General features: G+C 43.5%; 1 protein-coding gene across 1 annotated transcript; it reads right to left on the minus strand.

Annotated features, from left to right (window-relative positions):
• Positions 1 to 6,987: 6,987 nt before the first annotated feature.
• Positions 6,988 to 10,945, minus strand: LOC147883249 (pentatricopeptide repeat-containing protein At2g13600-like). Its single transcript, XM_087399224.1, has one exon. The coding sequence runs from the start codon at positions 10,943 to 10,945 to the stop codon at positions 8,147 to 8,149; it is 2,799 nt and encodes a 932-aa protein (XP_087255350.1). The 3' UTR covers positions 6,988 to 8,146.
• Positions 10,946 to 15,050: the final 4,105 nt, after the last annotated feature.

Below are 15,050 nucleotides of genomic sequence, written 5' to 3' on the forward strand. Positions count from 1 at the left end.
TCAATCCCTTCAAAGGGAAGTCAAAGTTTACTCCATAATAGATTGGGACCTTCCAAAAGGAGGGTAAGTGTTTCTACTGTGGAAAAGAAGGGTATATGGCTGCCCAGTGCCCCGAAAGGCTTGCAGGTCCAAGGGAGCTAAAAACGCCAAGAGAACCGCCAACACCTGTGGCGGGAGGAGTCCCAGATATGTTGAGCAAAACCACAAAACTAGGAAACCGAGATCTTTGCCTCGCCTGGGGTAAAGTAAGAGATCAAAATGCTTTGATTCTTTTTTATCCAGGAGCTACCGATAATTTCATCTCAGAAGATCTAGCTTTGAGGCTAGGAATTAAGAGGAAAGAATTGGGATTATCTTTGGATGCAGAACATGTTTTTAAAGGAGATCTAGTCAAAGTCAAACCTTTGATTGGAAAGCTCCAAATTCATGTACAGGACTATGTGGACCACGAAGAGTTTTATGTTTCACCTCTCGAGCATTATGATGTTGTTTTGGGTATGCCGTGGTTCCATAGAAAGGCGTAGTTCTTGAGTCTAAAGCAAGAACTCTCAATTTTGTGCATCAGAATAAGTAACACAAGATTTTGGCCAAGGGAAAGGGCGAGACTATTCCAATTGTATCAAATATTTCCATTGCTAAATCAATAAAATCTACAATTTCTGTGTATATGGTCTTTGTTAAAGAGAAAGAGGGTGAACATCGAGTGGAAATAAGTCCTTTAGATAAAGAAAATTTTTCAGTTTCTAGAATCTTTCAAAGATTGTTTTTCATGTTCTCAATCAGGAGAGCTTCCTCCAGAACAGCCTAAAGATCATGTTATAGAGCTCCTTTCACGAAGTGAGCCCCCGAATCGGCCGCCTTATCGTGTGAGCGCAGCCCAGACTGAAGAAATTATGACACAGGTACATGATTTGCTCTTCAAAGGACTTATCTTTCTGGATGAGATTCATTATCTTGGACACATTATTTTCAATGAAGGGATTCAGAGGGATCCAACCAAGATTAAAGCTATACAGGAATGGCCAGAGCTCACCTCGGTACATGAAGACTCAGCTTTCTTGGGATTTGTTCCTATTACAGACACTTTGCTGACATAGCAGCCCCCTTACATGACTTGCCCAAGAAAAATGTAGTTTTCAAGTGGGAGAAACGACAAAGGATAGCTTTTAGTGCTCTCAAAGGAAAGCTAACGGCCGAGCCTATTCTTGTTGTTCAAGATTTATAGAAACTGTTTGATGTGGACTGCGATGCATGTGGAGAGTGTGTGGGAGCTGCCCTCCATCAAGAAGGTCAGGTTATTGCATATGAAAGCAACACGCTGCGAGGTGCGGAGATGTATTTGGGTATTTATGAGAAAGAGATGCTAGCAGTTATTCATGCTTTAACTATTTGGAAGCATTATCTTCTTGGAGCTGACTTTACAGTCAAGACCAACCACCAGAGCCTCAAGTATTTCTTGACTAAGAACAAGATCTCCGAAAAGCAGATGAAGTGGGCAAATTTTCTGTCCATGTTTCATTTTCAGATTTTTTATACTCCCGGAGCTTGGAACAGAGTTGTGGATGCTTTTCTAGAAGGCCTAAAGTGAATAATGTCACCATAGCATATCACCGGGACTTGGAGGCCATGAAAGAGCTTTATTTACAAGATCCAGATTTCAAAGAGACCATGAGAAATATTCAGCAAGGAGTACCATCCAGCCAATATACACTGAACGACACATGTCTCATGAACAATAATCATCTTTGTGTGACTCAAGACGTGTGAGCCAAAGTTTTGGAAGAATGTCATGCTCCTCCTTATGCAGGGCATCGGGTATTTTGTCTACTACACAGGCCATTGAGAGATATTTCTTTTGGCCAAGGATGTGGAAAGACATTCACAAGTTGGTAACTGAATGTCTTACGTGCCAAAAGGTGAAGGCACAAGAGCCCAGGACTTCTCATGCCACTGCCGATACCGCAGGGACCATGGGAAAGTATTGAGATGGATTTCATCTTTGATCTTCCTAGATCCAGATACGGGAATGATGGGATGTGGACCATCATTGACAAGTTCAGCAAGCAGACCCATTTCATTCCAGTAAGAAAAACTATTAAGGCAGATCACATGGCCAGATTGTTTTTAGCACAGATCTTCAAGCACCATGGGATGCCAAAGTCGATTGTTAGTGATCGAGACCCCAGGATGACTAGTTTATTCTGGAGAGCATTATTTGATAATATGGGGACGAAGTTGGACTTCTCATCTTCTCTTCATCCTTAGTCACACGAACAAGGTGAGAATGCCAGTTCCACGGTATTGGATCTTCTCAAGTGCTATGCATCCAAGCAGAAGGTCGAATGGGAAAATTATCTTCCTCTTGTGAAATCTGCATACAATAACAATGTTCATAGCTCCATAGGAAAAGCCCCATTCGAAGTTATATATGGAAAGGTGATTATGCCACCTATTCTCAAAACAAAGGACGAGATATTTGCAACCGACCAGTATGTACAAGACTTAGATATAGCTTTCTCTCAAGTTCAAACAGTAATTGAAAGATCTCAACAAAAGCAAAAGAAGGCAGCAAACAAGCACCGGATCGGGATGAATCTCCAAGAAGGAGATTGGGTGATACTAAAGTTTGAAAAAGCACGGCTCAAAATGATGAAAGGAAAAGAGAAAGGTATACCCAAAGTTGTCACCCAGGTATTATGGATCATACAAAGTTAGTAAGCCCATAAATGAAGTCGCTTTTCGACTAGCGCTGCCCGAGACTCGGAAAATTCACAATGCCTTTCATGTGAGTCTTCTAAAGAAGTATCAAGGACGAGAACACACAAAACTAGTTCAAGAAGAGCCACCTAAGGTGGAAGAGACGGAGGAGATCCTCCAACCAGAACAAATTGTATATCGTATAGAGAAGAAAGGACCCAGAGGCAAGGTTATCCGTTGATACCTTGTCAAGTTTAAGAATTATTCCGCACTTGATGCCAAGTGGGTAGATGAACAATTCTTTTAAGAGTATTCTCAAGTTCTCCAGTTATATCAAAAAGGTTTTCAGTTGAGGATAATTGTTTAGAAGCCAAGGGGATGTCACCATTTGGGACTTCTCCTAAGAAAATAAAGAGGTATCTTTATTATAATTGACAACGGGCAAAGAATGGTGAAGTTGGTTAACCAAGAATAAGATTTATTGTTTTTCCTTTTACCTTGCATTGGTAAAAAGAGAACTGTGGGGATGCCCACAAGGGACTAGAAATAGTCCAAGAACTAGAATGCATGCATTAGACTAACCTTTCACACGTTCAAGTATTGGTTTTTGTTTGTGGCAATGTGTAGGCCCAAGAGGAGTGCAAAAAGGCCCCCGGATTAAGGGAAAAGTACAAAAAGCAGGTCCTACAAGGAAAAAAGCACCAAGATGTAGACGCCTACTTTATGGAGGAGCCCACAAGGCCAAATCAGCAAGAAATTTCAGCACAATTCCCTAGAAAACCCCCCTAAAGGTGATTTTAGGGAAAGCCCAGCTTTCTTGAGAAAAGTATGCCTAATTTAGACTTCAGAAAAAGCTAAAAGCTAGCCCCAACTTATTAGAAAGCTCTTGCTTTTGGGTTGGAGGCGGTCTATAAGAGAAGAGCCTCAGAGCTCCAGATCACACAAATTGTACAGTCCATGCTCTTGTGAGAGCCAGTTGTACTCAGATTGTACAGTCCATGCTCTTGTGGTAGATTGTACTCAGTACATGCTCTTGTGAGAGCTAGTTGTACAAAGGCTTATTCTATTGCAATAAAGACCTTCGGGGGGGTCCAGCCCTTATTTCTAGGCCCTAGTGATGTGTATTGCTCCTTACCCTTCTCTCCCAGCACTCTATCCTGATGACAATTTTATTCCCACAGCTTCAGCATGTTTTCCAAGGAGTGTGCGGAATTTTCAATGCCAGCCATCCTACCCTAGCTATTGTAATTTGATCCAGAAGGCCTACATCTGTTGCGATTTGACTGTCAGGCCATCTATACGGAATTTTCAATGCCAGCCATCCTACCCTAGGTATTGTAATTTAATCCAGAAGGCCAACATGTGTTGCGATTTGACTGTCAGGCCATCTATAGGCTTGCCAGTTGCTGCAATTTGTTCCTAGAGCATCCTTCTTGCTGCAATTTGGATTTCCAGATTGGATTGGTGCCCAGAAACTTCTCAGAGGACTCCTGCATTGATTGTGATTCGTCCCAAGGTGCCAAAAGTGAATTGCGATTTCATCTGGAAGGTGTTGTCTTGCTGCTAATTAGGGCTAAAAGTTGTTCCCGAGGGTTTGGTTTGGGTTTCAGACCAAGGCTGCAAGCATGGCGTCTTTTTCTTGTATTATGCATATTTATATGCTCTCCGAGTCTATAGTATTCTGCATCTCTATGGCATTATGCACATTGCAAACATCGTCATCAATGTACATTTCAGTTTTTGTGTGTTTTTTAAAACTTTAAAGCTAAAATGGAAAGTTTTGAGCTGTTCAAAGTGATTTTGTCTTCACATTTTTTGTATCATACTCTATGTGAGTCGATGATGTGTCATATGATGTGGCATTCCCATTCTTCCTTCCACGCTCCCCCATCCCGAAATGTTCCTGTTCTGGCATTGGGTGTTCCCGGAATGTTTGTTCTCACTCCATGGTAACCATGATGTAAGTAGCAGCAAACGTTGACCTTTGGAAGGCTCAAAATTTGAGCTTATGAACTGAGCAATTTTGAGCTTGAGCAGCATTCAATAGAGCCAATGGCTCTTCCATCATATTTATGAGTTACCTCAGCTGTCCATTTGCCCACAAATATGTGTAAAAGAAAACTCTATCATTACAGACCTTTGTGACCGCCAAAAGCTCATATGAACCACCCAAAGGTCTCTTCCAGGACCTCAAACTAAAGATGTATGGATAATACAGCTTGGCTGTCTGCTCAAGTGCCAGGCAGCTGAACCAACCAAAAAGAACCTGATAAAGCTCAAAGTGGATAGCTTTATTGACCTCGAAGGCCATAAAAAAGGGTGTGATTGTTTGTTAGATCTTTTACCAGCAAAACCATGTTCAAAAGGTAATATTCTTCCATATCAACCTCTTCCTCACAGAGATTTCTCCACAAGGTTCAAAAACAAGCTGAAAAACTTAACAAAATTGGAAAGGAATATTAGCGAGATAGGAAGCTTCAACTCTTAAGTCTGTCAAACCAATGATGCATAAAACAGGCTCTATAGGATGAGCAAGACACAAAGGAGAATATGTGAAGCTCTAGGAGGGCCTAGGAGGTTGATAAGAAGGTGAGTGCACACAAGAAAAGGAGACCTGTTAGAATTAAAAGCATGCAGCTTTGTTTACACTCAGGAACCATAACGAAATGCAAAGACAAGATCAGGATACAAACTGAATCGCCACAGCTCTCTCAGGTGCTCATATCATAGAAAGAAGTTGCAACACAACAAAGATATGAAAAGACAATTATATATATTGAAATGACTCAATGGTCTGACAACAGACTTTCTGCTCACACCGAAAGGTTTTGTTGCAGGTTACAAGACACCAAGACTCCACTAAGGACAGACTCTGATACGTTGAGCAGGTGCTCGTGAACGTACAGATAATCTGGTAGACGACTCTCATAGACTGCTATTAAGACAAAGAGAATTATCTCTGTGCGTTGAGCCTGGTTATGTAGATGAGTCGAACCACTTCATAACCGCCCTACTTCTGAACAATCCGTAACCTCTACTCTCGGGTTGGATGAAGAAGTGTCTCGTCGTATGCATGTAGAGGTAGCTGCCCTGGCCAATCACCACACGAATCGTGTATTGCCACATGCAACCCATGCGATCACGCTCACCTTGAAGTCACCAATCAACCGTCTTCACCAGAAGCCATCCATTCATACACATCATGGAACTATGCTCCTCCAAGCAACCACATCACTTAGACCAATCTCATCACGAGATTTTTAAGCACTCATTTATCTTGGACCAATGGAAGCCCCCCATGAAGGCTTCTTGCACCCCAAAAGCCAAATGGGAAAAGAAAACCACGTGAAGAACAATGAAATGCCAAAACACTGCCTGCTGTCATGGAACCGAACAAATAAAGAACTAACACAAGTGCAAAACCAGCTCATGCAGAGCAACACACATGCATAAAGTTCAAAAAGTCCAGTCAACATCCACTATATCTGCAGCAGTAAACATGGCGTCATTTCCAGACATTGAATTCTCCACAAACGGAACATGTAGGTTCCCCCCTTGAATCTGAATGGAGGCATATCAATCAACATAAGTAGTCACGACAGAAGTAGTCTTAATGGCTGGCTGCCAAAACTCCATCAGCACTAGATGCCAAAAAACACCCAGTCTCAAGAGTCAAACAATGCATCTTATAGTTTCTGAAATGCTCAGTTATCAACATCTTTGTTGGCCGCAACTGGCTGCTCCAACACCCCTGTCGGCTGCAACAAGAAATCATGCACATCTTGTCTTCAGTCAATGAACAAATCTCTAGCAATTGCGAGTTCTCTAGCCCTTGCAGGCCCATCACCCTTCACTTGCGTCAAGATTGTAGAAGACACGTGCACGAGACTGTTTCCACAAAATCTTCTTATATTTCCTAATAGACAGTACCTTCTACATATCCTTGAATCCACACAGATACTTCTCAAGCTTTCTGACAACAAATCCCTTTTCTTAGATTCCCAAACGACCTGAACAACTCTCAGATTTGCAAATAACCTACTCTGATACCAATTGTTAGAATAAAAAGCATGCAGCTTTGTTTACACTCAGGAACCATAACGAAACTCAAAGACAAGATCAGGATACAAACTCAATCTTCACGGCTCTCTCAGGTGCTCATATCATAGAAAGAAGTTGCGACACAACAGAGATATGAAAAGACAATTATATATATTGAGATGACTCGATGGTCCGACAACAGACTTCCTGCTCACACCGATCGGTTTTGTTGCAGGTCACAAGACACCAAGACTCCACTAAGGACAGACTCTGATACGTTGAGCAGGTGCTCATGAACGTAAAGATAATCTAGTAATGACCCACGTAGAACTGCTATCACGACAAAGAGAATTATCTGTATGTGTTGAGCCTGGTTATGTAGTGAATTGAACCGCTTCAGAACCGCCCTCCTTACAAACAATCCATGTCGGGTTGGTTGAAGGAGTGTCTGGTCGTATGCAGGTAGAGGTACCTAGCTGCCCTGGCCACTCACCATACGAATCATGTATTGCCAAATGCAACCCATGCGATCACACTCAGTCTTCACCAGAAGCCATACATTCATTCACATCGTGGACCTATGATCCTCCAAGAAACCACATCACTTAGAGCAATCTCATCACAAGATTTTTGAGCACCCATTTACCTTGGACAAATGGAAGTCCCCCCATGAAGGCTTCTTGCCAACAAGACCACAGGTTTGCTGTACAAAATGTATATATATCTAGATGAATCCAAGAACATGCCCAAACTCATCTCTAAAAACACAACATAGTGCAGTTTCAATCTCATGATAGTCACACTCAGAAGGTTGAAAGCCATAAACTCCATCATGCATAGCAGGGACTAGCTACTATGACATCCCCACTGACGTCATCAGCTCCCAACAGCAGGTGTAGAACATAGTATAAACATATGCTCTCACACAAACAAATCCACAACCCACACATACTTGAGCATCCATTTTTACAAAGTCTTCGTACTGATTTCTGTCGGCAGTCCAGAGGTGAAGGGCAGACTCAGCCATGCCAAAGGCTAGCACTAAATGAGAAGGCTAATTAAAAAAGTAGTCCAAAATCTCTTTATCCAAAATGTACAAAATGTACACTAGATTACGGGGGTAAGGCTTTTTAGTTGTGGATAGGGTTGGATCCCAATGCCACTTAGTCCTTTTGGGACTTTTGCACCTCAAAGTGTAAAATAGTAAATATGTCAACAATTCATGCACAGTTTGCTCTTGCTATGGTGGCAAGCCTATATCCAGCCTCCTTCATGCATCTGCTCAGAATGTGCATGTTCTTGTTGAAGATGTGATGGGTCTCGAACAGCAAATCCACGCACCACATTATTCACTTCTGTGTAACTGGGACCTGGCACTTGTCAACTATTAGCAGTCATCCATTACATGTCACACCTTCACTACATCATCCCACCTACCTGTTTTTACATGGATGTTTCCTAGCAATACATATGGTGTAGCATCACTTGGGTCCAGCTTGGAAACTAAATTTGCAGCGCGGACCGCCCGTTCCACATCATTGTGGATTCCGCATGATGAAAGCAAGCTCAACCATGCTGAAGGGACATGTTTAAAAGGCATACTGATGATCAGGTCCTCTGCCTCTTCCAATAGCCCTTTCCGCCCAAGAAGATCAATCATGCACAGATAATGCTCAACTGAGGGGGTTATGCCATGGTCTCTACTCATAGAGGCGAAGTATCGCCTCCCATCAGCAACCAGACCTGCATGACTGCAAGCACTGAGAACATAGATAAAGGTGATCTTGTCTGGCTCAAAGCCTTCAGCCTCCATTTGACTAAACAGTTGCAAGGCCTCCTTGCCATGCCCATTCTGGGCAGATGCAGCCATTATGGCACACCAAGAGACCACACCTCGATGTGGAAGCTCTGCAAACACTGCCCTCGCATCATCAAGACTCCCACACTTGCCATACATTTTGACAAGGGCACTGCCCATAATAACATCTGTCTCCCATCCATTGCCAGCAGCAGTAGCGTGAATCATTAGACCCTCTTCTAGAGCTACCAGACTGGCACATGCATCAACAACAGACATGAAGGTGACCATGTTTGGCTCAAAGCCTTTGGCCTGCATTGCACCAAACAGTTGAAGAGCCTCCTTGCCATGCCCATTATCTGCATAAGCCGTGATCATGGCAGTCCAAAAGACTACATCCTGCCTTGGTGACTGTGTAAACACTGCCATCGCATCATCTGCGCTCCCGCCCTTGCCATACATATTGACAAGGGCCGTCGCCACAATGGCGTCCAACTCCCATGCATTGCCAATAACACTAATATGAACCACTCTACCCTCTTCTAAAGCTGCCACACTAGCACATGCATCCAGAACGCAGATGAAGGTGACCTTGTTTGGCTCAATGCCTTCACCCCACATTTGACAATACAGTTGCAGGGCCTCGTTTCCATACCCATTCTGGGCACAAGCAGCAATTATGGCACTCCAAGACACAACATCCCGCTGTGGCATCAATGCGAAGACTGTACTCGCATCATCTACACTCCCACACTTGCCATACATATTGACTAGGGCTGTCCCCACAACAGCATCCAACTCCCATCCAACGCCAGCAACAGTAGCATGAATCTCTCGACCCTCTTCTAAAGCTGCCACACTAGCACATGCATCCACAACACAGATGAAGGTCACCTTGTCTAGCTCGAAGCCTTCTGCATGCATTTGACTAAACAGTTGCAGGGCCTCCTTGCCATGCCCGTTCTGGGAACACACAGCAATCATGGCACTCCAGGCGACCGCATCCCGCTGTGGCATCTCTGTAAACAATGCCCTCACATCCTCCATGCTCTGGCTCTTGGCAGTTGCAGCCATCATAGCAGTCCAGGAGACCACATCCTGCTGTGGCAATTCTGCAAAAACTGCCCTTGCATCATCTAGGCTCCCACACTTTCCATACATGTTGATGAAGGCATTCCCCATAGCAACATCTGACTCCCATCCATTGCCAGTCACAGCAGAATGGATCAGTTGACCCTCTTTTAGGCCTGCCACACTGGTGCATATATCCACAATGCAGATGAAGGTTATCTTCTCTAGCTCAAAGCCTTCGGCCTGCATTTCACCAAAAAGTTGCAGGGCATCCTTGCCATGCCGATTCTGGGTAAATGCAGCGATCATAGCACTCCAGGAAACTGCATCCCGATGCGGCATCTTTGCAAACAATGCCCTCGCATCATCTAGGCTCCCACATTTGCCATACATATTGACGAGGGCTGTCCCCACAGCAGCATCTGACACCCATCCACTGTTAGTGATACTAGCATGGATCACTCGACCCTCTTCTAAGGCTGCCAAACTAGCACACGCATCTACAATGCATATGAAGGTGACCTTGTTTGGCTCAAAGCCTTCAGCCTGCATTTGACTGAACAGTTGCAGGCCCTCCTTGCCATGCCCATTCTTGGCACACGCGGAGATCATGGCATTCCAGGAGACCACATCTCGCTGTGGCATCTCTGCAAACAATGCCCTCGCATCATCCAAGCTCCCGTTCCGTGCACACGCTGTGATCATACTATTCCAAGAGAACAAATTCCGATGGACTATTTTGTCAAACACAGCACGTGCATTCTGCAGGCTCCCACACTTGCTGTACATTTGGACGAGAAGGATACTAAGAAATCTGTTGGTATCATATCCACTCCTGCACATATGTTCATGCACACGTTTGCCCTCGGACAGGGCTCCACAGCTGGTGCACCTCCTCAAAAGCGAGGCGTATGTAGCATTATCTGTATCTAGATTCAGCTGATTGATGATCTCTGCCTTCAAGCTTTTAGAACCACGGTCTTCATTGTTTTGATGGTGCCCATCTCTTGTTCCTAGGTCGCTTGGAACCTCTTCGGCAATCCAGCCATTGCATGGTAGCGTGGTGACCATCACTCCTGAATTGGGGGCAGGCAACAACCCAAGGACGTTGCCGTTCTGCCAACTAAATTCTACTTTGGTATTCCTAGTCTGAGGGTCCGGCCTATCGGAGACAATTGTAGGCGTTGAACAATCCATCTTGTAAACATTCCAGCTTATAGGCGTGGAGCTTACCATGTGTGGCCTTGTCTCGAAGGATAGCGGCTGAATGGCAAGGTGAGGGATGCCGAATGCGGATGATAAAGAAGACGAAGGAACATGATAGAGTAATAGCGCCATAGGTTGGACGGCGAGCAAATGAGAGCTAGAAATGAGCAAACACTCTCGCATGAACCTTATGGGATGATAATAAATACCTGGTGTATCTCCATCGTCTCCAGGTCCTCCCGGAGCCTCCATGGCTCCTCAATTCTTGGAGCTCGCCTTACCATCGTAGCAGCAGGGTCTGACTCCTTCATTAGACCGGGATCGAATCGATCTCAACACACCCAACAACAAGAATCATTCAATCCCTTAGTCCAACAGGTCTGCTCACGACAGCTCATCATTTCCCAATGATCAATCCAACAGTTCTTCCATATAGAGAATGATGGTAGGCTCCGCGCCCTAACCAAGAAAACAGTGTTTGGGAGACCTCATTGCCTGGAACATATGGGTCGTGCGGTACAGTCAAGTTTTGGGAGGTTAGCAAATCACTCCATTTGCTATCCTTGTTGCCATCTGGCTCCATCTCCTATCCCTCTTGCCATTTGGCAAAATATTATCTTCACTTTGTGTGCCATTTGGGAGCGTAGTACTCCAACATCAAGGGCGACTACTCCAACATCAAGGGCGATTGTTGAAAGACGGGAGCGGTTTTGCAAGGCTTGGCCTACATGCGTCTTCTACACCCTTTCCGGTGAGGATATGCGTTGGATGTGTAAACCCCCACCCTAGGGAATCTCTAGAACAAGGGCTATCAACCAATATCTGAGATGATGTTAGGCTTGATGCAGTATGCTAGGTTCTTTCTTTTACTCACCTTTCTTAGCTCCTTTTGGCACCTAAGTTGTACAATGTTTTCAAGCATTAATAGAAGCTTCGTTTTTTTGGGTGGGTGAAATATTTGATTTAAGCTTCAAGGTACTACACTCGAGTCCAAGATTCCACTAATTATTTCTCAAGCTCTTCAAGCATTAAAAGATGTTCCAAACTTGTGGCCTAGTGAGCATTGTGGAGGTTGGTGAGCTCAGTATTGTGTTTCTTGATCCAATCCTTCAATTTCTCAGCTTGCTTCCTAGCTTCCCTTTTTGTGTCAACTGGTATCAAAGCGCGGGTATTCTAGCTAAGCCCGGGTTTGAGCATGGAGCCGAAAGTATGCTGCTACAGCTTTATGGGAGAAAGGAGAAGCTCCGTTGGGTGTCTTTACCTACATCCTGATGTGCAGAGACCTTGTAAAAACCTTTGGAAAGTTCTCTAAGTGGTTTTTTGCAAGCCAGTAGGTGGTTTTGGAGGCAAAAGACAATCTATTTTAGACCTGACAGTCTTGTGATGAAGATATCTTTCTCTAGAAGCTGAATCTTGCCCTAAGATCAAAAGAACTGCAAAAAGTGATGAAATTCAGTTTCCTGCGTAGATTTCGTGTGTTGGATCTCCATATCTAGGCCACCATTTGTAGTTCGGTCACTCCCAGTGGATTCAGAGCGGTCCAAAACTTCTACTTGTGAAGCTGCTTCCGAATCTGTGAAGTTCTAAAGCTGTGGTGAAGCTCTGTCTACTCCAACGTATTCATTTTGTCATTTTCTGTGTGAGTGGGATCTCAACATCCAGGCCTCCATTTGTAGAGCTGTCCATCCCACAACCTGAAACATCTATCTACAAAGCTAGTTGCCATTCCATGAAGAATCAAGGGAGTTGTGCTTCTCTGTGTTTTTTGGTTGTCTCTTTGAAGGAAATTTATCAAAGTTTCCAAGACCTTCTCATTGATTGCCATGTGGCATTTTGAAGGTTCCATTTTGCAAGTAAATACAAGGGTTGATTAGCTCTTACTCCATCCTTGGATGAGATTTTAGAGTTGTGGCAAAAGAGAGATATTTGCAAATTCTTGATGAGTTTGATTGTGCAGTGACACCCATGTTTTGAGACATCCCAGGTTCTATTTTCACTAGCGGTCATTGTCGTGGGACTGTGATTTCTTGGATATACCTTATGCAGATCACTGTGGTTGTAGTTTGAGTCGTGTGCGCTCATTTGTGGTTTGCATTGGGTTGCAGTGGATGTTTTATGTCAGGCCACTTGGATGCATTGCGATCCTTGGATGATGCATTGACAGGCCCAGATTGCCTTGTGGGATGCTTTATTGATGGACATTCAACACACAGATGCTATTTTATGCTGAGGGAAAGCTTCGACACATTGCAGTTGATGCACTCATAGTGCTATGCTCTCTTGGACGGTGTTTATGCTTGAGGTATTTGGTTCTTATTGGCATTGGGTTTGCCATTGTTTTGTCATTGTGAGTTGACATTTTCTTTTGGGTCAGGTTTACTCATATGGATGCATAGTATATGCACATGGTTCAGATGCAATTTGATGCTTTCAGACTTTGAGGTTTACGTGGTATTTTGGCATACACATTTGGGTGCACTTGGTAATTGGTGTGATTTCTCTCTTGCAGGTACTAGCATTTGGGATTTTTTTTCATTTGCATCATGGCATCCTCTTCCATGTCTGAAAAGGAGTTTTTCAACATTAAAAAGTTTGATGGGACCAACTTTTCTTTGTGGAAAGAATAGATAAGGGATGTGCTTATTCAAAAGAAGCAAATTAAACCCTTGGCCGAGATTGAAGGTAAGCCTGTAGATATGTCTGAGGATGATTGGAATGAGTTGGATGCATTAGCAAAGTCTAATGTAAGCCTTCATCTTGTAGAGTTAGTTTATTTCAAAGTAGTAAATGAGCAGACTACAGAAGATTTGTGGAAGAAATTATGTGCGACTTATGAGAAGGAAGCTGCCTCTAATAAAGTTTACCTCATGAAGACGTTGTTTGAGCTACAGATGAAGGAAGGGGTCTCCATTGCTTCTCACTTGAATGAATTCAATATTATTTTCAGCCAGCTTCAGGCTCAGAAAATGAATTTTGATGCGAAGACTAAGGCAATATTCCTCTTATGCTCATTGCCATCCTCATGGGATACCTTCCATACAATTGTCAGTAACTCTGCACTTGGTGGAGTACTGAAGTTTGATGATGTTGTGGGTAGCTTATTGGCCGAGGAGATTAGACGAAAGTCTATGGATGGCAACAAGCAGGATGCAGCCTTAAATGTGCAAAGGGGAAGATCACAGTTCAGGGGGAAGTCCCAAGAAAGAGGGAAGTCTTGTAGTAGCAAATCCAGGGCACGGAACATTGATTGTTACCATTGTGGCAAGAAGGGCCACATGAAAAAGGATTGCTACAAGCTGAAACAAGAGCAAAAGGATAAGAAAAAGAATGCAAATTGGGATGCAAATAAGAAGGAAGAGAGTTCAAGGGAGGACAAAGGAAAGATGAAGATCGAGGAGATTAATGCAGTCACTGATGATAATGACAATGACATTCTCTTCACTTCTAGTCTAGTCTACTTGCAGACTTGCTCACCAGTCAAATAATGCATATTCCCAGGATTGGGATTTGGATTCTAGTGCTTCATTCCATGTTACTCCCCATAGGGAATGGTTCTCCACTTATGAAAGGAAAGACAGATTGTGTGCGTCTTGGAAATAACTATGCATATGACATAGTGGGAGCAGGTGACATAAAGTTTTCTTTTGCAAATGGGTCTACATTTGTTTTGAAAAATGTGAGACATGTGCCTAAGCTGACCAAGGGTCTCATTTTAGCAGGTTAGCTAGATGATCCTAGTTTTCATACCACTTTTGGCTTTTGAAGTTGAAAAATGTAGAAGCGCTATATGGTTTTGGCTAGGGGTGCCAAGTGTGGGACATTGTATCCCTTACATGTATCAGGGTTGTCTGATCATGTTGTTGCAATGACTAAGTAGCCAAGTACTTCTTTGTGGCATTGCCGGTTGGGGCACATGAGCCAGAATGGAATGAAATTCTTATGTTGTTTGGGTTATGTACCGCATTTGAATTTTTCTGATTTTGAATTTTGTGAGCATTGTCTCTATGGGGAGTAGACTAAATCAGCCCTTAAAAGAAGGGAAAAGAAAGAGCTTGAAAAGCTTGATCTGGTGCATTTAGATGTATGTGGTCCCATGCCTATACAGTCATTAGGTGGGCCTGAATACTATGTGACATTCATTGATGATGCAACTAGGAAAGTGTGGGCTTATGCTATAGATCGGAAGAGCAATGTGCTCTAGGTATTTTAGAAATGGATGGCTTTGGTTGAAAATCAG

Source organism: Dipteris shenzhenensis, chromosome 28 (genome assembly GCF_047967505.1).
Source record: "Dipteris shenzhenensis isolate YYH24624 ecotype China chromosome 28, Dip_SZ_1.0, whole genome shotgun sequence".
NCBI classification, from domain to species: Eukaryota; Viridiplantae; Streptophyta; class Polypodiopsida; order Gleicheniales; family Dipteridaceae; genus Dipteris; species Dipteris shenzhenensis.